The 7,243-nt window shown below is 43.2% G+C and overlaps 1 protein-coding gene across 1 annotated transcript; it reads left to right on the top strand.

The window, feature by feature from the left end:
* The first annotated feature begins 479 nt into the window (after window positions 1-479).
* On the top strand, window positions 480-4,407 carry lratd2a (LRAT domain containing 2a). Its single transcript, XM_029514074.1, has one exon. It carries the CDS (start codon window positions 907-909, stop codon window positions 1,729-1,731), a length of 825 nt encoding a protein of 274 aa, XP_029369934.1. The 5' UTR covers window positions 480-906; the 3' UTR covers window positions 1,732-4,407.
* Window positions 4,408-7,243: the final 2,836 nt, after the last annotated feature.

The following is a 7,243-nucleotide window of genomic DNA, read 5'->3' on the forward strand; positions in this document are numbered from 1 at the left end:
GCGAATGACTGCAGCTTCAGTTCACTCAAGGATAGACAGTTTGTCAACATAGTATAATATGCACAGATGTTGGAGCCCCCACAGTCACCAAAATACAGGCAGTGTTATTCACAACAAATAAGATCAAGTATCATGAAAAATAACATTTTTAAAAGAATATAAATATGTAGAGTAAAGCAAACAAATAAATCAAATAAAAAAAATATTTTAAAGGCTATACTGAGTCAACTATAAAGTAAATTGAATTAAATAAATTAAATACTAAAAGGCATATACAACTTAGTACATGTATGTAGTACAGTAAAAAAAAAAAAGAAATGGCTAATTCAGTAGAACTGAGTCCAACACTAACTGTGATCAAACATAATGATCCAAACCGATCAGAGAAACATCTCTGCTTCTTCCTGTAATGAGGAGGGGACACTAAAGATGGAAATTACGCGCACTTCCGCTTTAAAAGCTGATTGAGCCGACGCACACACACACACACACACACACACACCTGCCTTCAGCTCTCCGGATACGTGCTGCACAGTGCGCAGTGTGTGCGCTCCGCTCCGTCTGCGGTGAACACAAACACGGTCAGATGTGTGTCGGTGCGTCTGGATCAGATTTGATCAGGGACGGGACTTTCCGCAGGGGGTGACGGTGCGAGCCTCCACCCGGGGCTGGTTGGTACAGACCGACTCTCACAACACTTGCTGCCCTCCTCCCAACTCCACACTTGTTGATGGGGCGCAAACAGGTTTTCCCGAAACGCTCAGACCCGGTTCCGATGATACTCCGGCCTGGAGAGGGAAGTTCTCAGCCGTGACTGTTCGTGGCAGGTGGCCGTCATGTTTAACCGGTAACAGGCTCTCGGCATCGGATCGGATTACCCCGGACTGCCACCAGGTGAGCAGCGGCATGGGGAACCAGATGGACCGGCTGTCGCATTTAAGTTACGCAGAAGTTCCCACCGTGGACCCGAACGGCGCGGACGCGGAGGACGGACCGCGGATCGGCGTCTCTTACATCTTCTCCAACGACGACGACGAGCTGGAGGAAGGCGGCGCGGTCGACGGCTCGGAGAGAGACCCGAACCAGGAAGAGAAGCAGTACGACCGGAGAGACGAGGTGGAGTGCGCCGTCTACAACAGGCACGACTGCGTCTACGAGAAGAGCGCCCGGTGCTGCAGCCTGGAGGTGTACTCCCCGGAGAACCTGCTCAACAAATGCAAAGCCGGGGACCTGGTGGAGTTCGTGGCCACCGGGCAGTACCCGCACTGGGCGGTGTACGTGGGGGACTTCCAGGTGGTGCACCTGCACAGAGCCGAGGTGAAGAACAGCTTCCTGACGGACGCGGCGCAGGGACGCAGGTGCCGGATCGTGAACGAGCTGTACAAGTTTAAGGCTCTGGGCTCGGAGCTGGTGGTGCAGAGCGCCATGGAGCAGGTGGGGCTGAAGGACCGGGAGCTGAGCTGGAGGAACTCCGAGTGCTTCGCTGCCTGGTGCCGGTTCGGCAAGAGGGAGTTCAAAATGGGCGGAGAGATCCGGATAGGCAAACAGCCGTACAGGCTCAAAATACTCATGTCCGACAAACACACACACGTGTTGGAGTTTCAGAGCTTGGAGGACGTGATCATGGAGAAGAGGAGGAACGATCACCTGGGCCGGACTGCCGTGCTACAGGAGCTGGCTGCTCACCTCAACAGCGTGGAGGAGACCAAAAAGGAGCCAGCAGAGGACTGATGCCCACACACACACACACACACACACACACACACACACACACTCTTTGCTCTGGGAAAACAATAAGAAGCTTTGCAACAGCAGCATTTGGCACACACAAACTGTCACACCCAGCTTACACCTGGAGCAAGCCTGCACTTGTTCATCTCGGTTTTAATTGGTTTAGCTTAATTTCTACTGAAACGTTGTCATTTTAGTTTTGGTTTAATGGGTTTCTAACATTATTCCTGCCTTAAAGCCACATTCCTCACCATGCTCTGAGCTAAATGACCTTAGTGGTTATGAATTCATTCATCTGGAGGAAATGGGATTGACAGAATTAACTGATGGGTCCTGTAAGACAGAATGTATAGTTTTCTAAAAGCTTTACACATCCGTCTTAGATTGTCCTGATTCTGTAACTGGAGTGAACGTATCTTCAGTCATAGTGGGTCCTGTTACCTGATCCGTGTAGTTTAACGTCATCCGCTCAGCTCACCCCGGCAGCAAAGTGTCAGAGCTGAATGTGAGAAGGATTCTTTCTGCCTTTAGAGGGAAACTGCTGTGGATCTGGTCTGTGTTACACTGACTGAGTAAGTCTATGTGAAATGTACCCGAAGTCTGAGTAAACTATCGATCATTCCGTTTTCCAGCACCTTGTCTTATTTACGTGCAGTGACATTTCTACCTCCACTTCAGAGGTTAAATGTTTTACCTGAAGTGTTTCGACTGCTGTCAAAGCAAAACATTCGACAGGAAGGGTCGAATTCAATCTGTTTAACATGCAATTATTATCTCACAGCTAACGCTGACTCAAACAGGAGAGATGTTCAGTATTTCGCTGACGGGATTTGATATTTCACTCCCTGTTACTTTCAGCTGAATGTTTGATAGAGTTTTTATTTGACAATCATTGCACAAGTTGTTATGCTTCCATAAGGCTTTTAATCCATCTGGTAAACTGTTCGAAAGTTGCTTTATAGATCACTTAGTCATCAATAAGCCCAAAGTGATTGTTCCAGGAGACTAATCTTTTTAAGAACTTTTCAAACATTTATTCATGTGTTGTTAAGTCCCAGTAAATTTAGCAGTGCTAGGTTAAAAGTAATTGGTCTGGCTTTTACAAATGTAAGCGACTGATTTCTCATTAATAAAGACTTCATGTACAACTGAGTACATCCTCTACAGCAGAGAGACCATGCTGTATGTTTTATGGCTGGCCTGCCAGTTTCATTCTGGCTGGTTAGCCATAAAGGTCTTACAAAAGTCTTAAGTCTTAGAAAGTTGTCTGACCTCTAACTGAGGTGTCGCCATGGTAACTTGCACTATGGGGCTAATCTACATTGAACTAGAGCAGACTATCAAAATGTATAACACCTGCTTTGTCATCAATCAACTGGGAGAAAATGAAGCCCCAATTCCTTCAGGCGGTACCGAGACTAGTTGGGTGAAAGATTGTGTTGCTTCTGGGAACCAACAGCTGGAAAGAGCAGAGAGGAAAAAAAATGCATTAGGATTAAAAATTTACAAAAAGCAAAACACTAAAGCTTTTATCTTACAGGGGATCTAGCATTCCTCCCTGCCCATCCATATCTGGCTGCTGTGGGAATATTGATGCAATCAGCACAAAATGATCACAACCAAGTTGGACTAAGTTTGACTGATAGAATTAGTCTGTGGCATCTCGACCATAATGTGATTCAGCTATATTTGTTATTGCTTATAAGCGTCACTACGTGTTTTTGCAGGATTCCAGACGGCAGCTCTAAAGAACAGGAGGAAACCATGTTGTACCGTGTGTTTTTACAGCCTCACTGTGATAACACAACTTTCTGCATCAGTGGAAAGAATGCTGTTTGTGCCTTGATGAATGCAATGATACTCTAATTAAGTCTGTTTGCAGAAGCCTGCAAGAATCATACAAACTGCTCATTTCACCGTCAAGATATTGAAGTTTATTGTATTGAAAGTGTTTTGGAAAGAATGTGTACGATGGCTGCAAGAGCAGACAACTGTGGTGTGGTGACTCACATCCCCCATTTTTTTTTTTTTTTTTTAAACAAGCATTTCAGCTTTAGACACAGGCTAACCACACTGCAACAGAATGAGGATGGAGTCAACATGTTGTGGCTTCACATGCTCTTTAAAAATACTATTCATCTGCACCAAACCTCCACAAATCTCACTGAGTCTCTATTTTTCTGAGTATATTAGTTAATACTTAGTATATACCGGAGCATATTAGACAATTTTGTAAAATAAAATTTGAACAAGGCAGGAGTACAGCTGCACAAATGTTTGCAAAACTTCCACCAGCTCAATGCATTTCTACCTACAATGAAATTCTCTTTAAATGGTTTTGTGAAAAATCCCCAGATAGAATTTCAGTCTGTCAGAAAGCACTCGTTTGAAGGGTTTTCTATCAATTAGTTTTTGTGTCCTGAGACAAGAAAGAAGTCAGCTGCCTGGAAACTCTTGAAACAAATTAATTTAGATTGGAAACATTTTGAAATATTACCACTGTGGATGTGCAAACTTCTTCTCACAAGTTTTGAGGACTAAGAAGTTGAAGTTTAGTCACCATTTACTAACAATATTGCTCAGTAAGAATTTCGAGATGGCACATGTATATCTTAGGGAGCAGCAGGTTGTCTGACCAGCACGTTGTTGTTGTTGTTGCTGTGACTCAGTAAACATTAAAACTCAAAATGTTGTTTTTTTTTTTGGCTGTTGTGGAGATGCTGAAACTTCAGCTATAAGGTCAGACAGAAGTTTGCAGTTTTTAATATCAGCAGAAAAGTTTCCTACACAGCCAGGTTTGTATGCTGTTTGTTGGTGTGAAACTGTTTGGATTGAGAAGGGGAGCACCTCATGACTTTAGAAATAGGAAAGTGCTTTTTGAAATGAACTTAAATATGAACTTCAAATTCCTTGCATGACAGTGAGTGACATCGTCGTCTGATTAGATGCGTCCTGCGTGTGTCCCTACCTCCTGCTCCATGCAGGAATAGCCTGATTGGATCCAAATGACTCTCTGGTGACTTTTATTTAAACACGGAGCCCTCTGCTGTATACAGCCTGAATGCACTTACTGTGGAGCCGCAGTCATAGAGCATTAACTGTCAGCCAGGCTGTTCCTGTTGATGCGATGTGAAAGCTTGGACCTAACAGAAGCAACCTAATTATAATACACTGCCACAGCTTGCCCCTGGGTACCTCAGCCTGATGCTGCTACTGTAAGGATTTCGTTTCCATTGGTGTCTGATGAGCTGATGAAATTAGTTGCATCATAAAAGAGCAACATAATAGCATTCATGTCCCACTGTGGCTTTAACACACAGGCTCAAAGAGATATTTACTTTCTAGTTTTTGAAGGGCAGTGTGTTTTAACAAACTGTGATTTTGGCTTTTTGAAACAGTGCGCCCCATCTGTTAACTGTCTTTTTCCTGCTGTAGACTCAGAAAAGTGGATACCCGCGAACAAATTAACATCCAAAAACAGAAGTTCATCTTCTGGTGGTCCTCAGCATTCATAAGTAGTGAATGCTGCAAAATATAAAATTTAAAACACTCAAAAAGTCAGCACACAGTCAGAGGCCCAGTGAAAGATTTCCCTCAAAGGAACTACAGACTGGGATAAATAGATTTATTGTTGTGTAGACAGTTGGCAGTGCGGGTAGTCGAGTGGTGAGTGCACATGTAACATTATTGCAACCTCCTGGGTTTCATTCCAACCATGGACCCAAACTATATGTGACTCCCCTAGCTCTCTGCCACTTACTGTCTTAATAAAATTCTTATGTTGGTAATGATATAGAAGATATAGATATAGATATAGAAGCAGACTATTTTCTGTAAAACGATACCGGGGAGTAATGGCGTGTTAAGTCGTGTTGAGTGTGTGTTCTAGTGACTTTCGCTCTCCTCACAGCATGACATGCATGAGAATCCCTCCTGGATTCTTACAAAGAAGATGAGTGCGGAGCAAAAGTGGACTGCACATGCTGAGAATGGGCTCAAATCTTTTCCCATCCAATCATCCGATTAGTCCCAGTCGATAGTGTATAGTTTTGTTTTTTAAGTATTATTCATGAGGCTTATTTTAATGCTTTTATTAAGACAGTAAGTGGCAGAGAGCTAGGGGAGTCACATATAGTTTGGGTCCATGGTTGGAATGAAACCCAGGAGGTTGCAATAATGTTACATGTGCACTCACCACTCGACTACCCGCACTGCCAACTGTCTACACAACAAAATCCATATCACGCACCTACGTATTGTCACCCAAGTGAAATAAATAAATCTCAGCTTTAAAGGTAAGAAAAAATGCATTAATGTGCCTTGCTTTATTATCATATCTTGAAAATGATAAATTCTTTTCCAGCTAGTGTGCAAAAGCATCTATAAACAAAAAAGAGCAACAATAAAGGTTTGCCAAAATGAGACCCACCCCTGAGTTCTCTCCTCACATGAATTCAAATGCAATTAATGAGCTCATTAAGGGCTGCAGGTTTTCATTCAAATGCTTGTAAATATTTTAGGTGATTCAAGTTCTGCTCTTTCCTGCATGACCCGTTTAAAAGGATGATGGGAAAAGGTTGGCTGATTGCACCTGCCATGATGGAGGTGAGTAATGTCCAACCGCAATAAATAAATAGCCTTTCTTTCTGTTAGTCATTCCGGGAAAAGTCCCCAGTGCCAAGAGGAAAATAAAGAAACTATAATGTCGTAATTTTGCTGATAGGCCCACACAAAATATTTGGAAAAGAGGAATGCCTGATTGCATCATACAAAAATAATAAAAATGGGACATGAGAGGCCGCTTTATCACTGACATGGTGACTAATGAAAAATTAGAAACCGCATTGGAGAAGCTTGTGTCCAACAGGTCAACTCAGTTCTCTGAAAAGTCTGAAGGTTGCAGTGCACTAAAACATCAGCTCTCCCTGATCAAGAGCCTGTAGCCTTTCTCAAATGAACACCTAAAACAGATACAAAAGCAGCTGCTTTCTTCTTTTTATTTATTTATTTGTTTATTTTTGTCTGCATTTGTCCTTTTATGAGAAGCCAAATATTGGAGCTAAATATTTTATCATTTCAGTGCGTGAATATGACCATCACCAGCCCTCCCTGGGAGCTAGTTTGTTGATGTTTGTTGTGTGTAATGAGGACAGTGCTACACTTCAGTGATTATAGGGGGTAACAAAGGATGGACAAGATGCAGAAGGATGGACGGGGAAGGGAAGCAGGTTGTGCTGGCAGGAACTAGCGGAGTGAAGGATGCTGTGCTTATCCTGCCACCTCACTCAGGATTATGAGCGATCTCTGGAGAGATGGGAGTCCAGATAGGTGGAGGTGTCCAAACAGAAGAGCGTTCAGCCATTTGTTGTCTGACCTGTGCTTTTCAACTTACATTATTTACCTCTGCAGTAGTTAAAGGCAGCACCTACAGAAATACGCTACTTTCATGCATTTTTGACAGAAAGAGACTTTGGAACATTTGCACATCATAGTAATTTAAACCCCATCGTCA

The sequence above is a fragment of the Echeneis naucrates genome, chromosome 11 (genome assembly GCF_900963305.1).
Source record: "Echeneis naucrates chromosome 11, fEcheNa1.1, whole genome shotgun sequence".
Taxonomy (NCBI): Eukaryota; Metazoa; Chordata; class Actinopteri; order Carangiformes; family Echeneidae; genus Echeneis; species Echeneis naucrates.

Coding starts and splice junctions, on each gene's coding strand:
- lratd2a (XM_029514074.1), top strand. CDS start 907: ATGGGGAACCAGATGGACCGGCTGTCGCATTTAAGTTACGCAGAAGTT.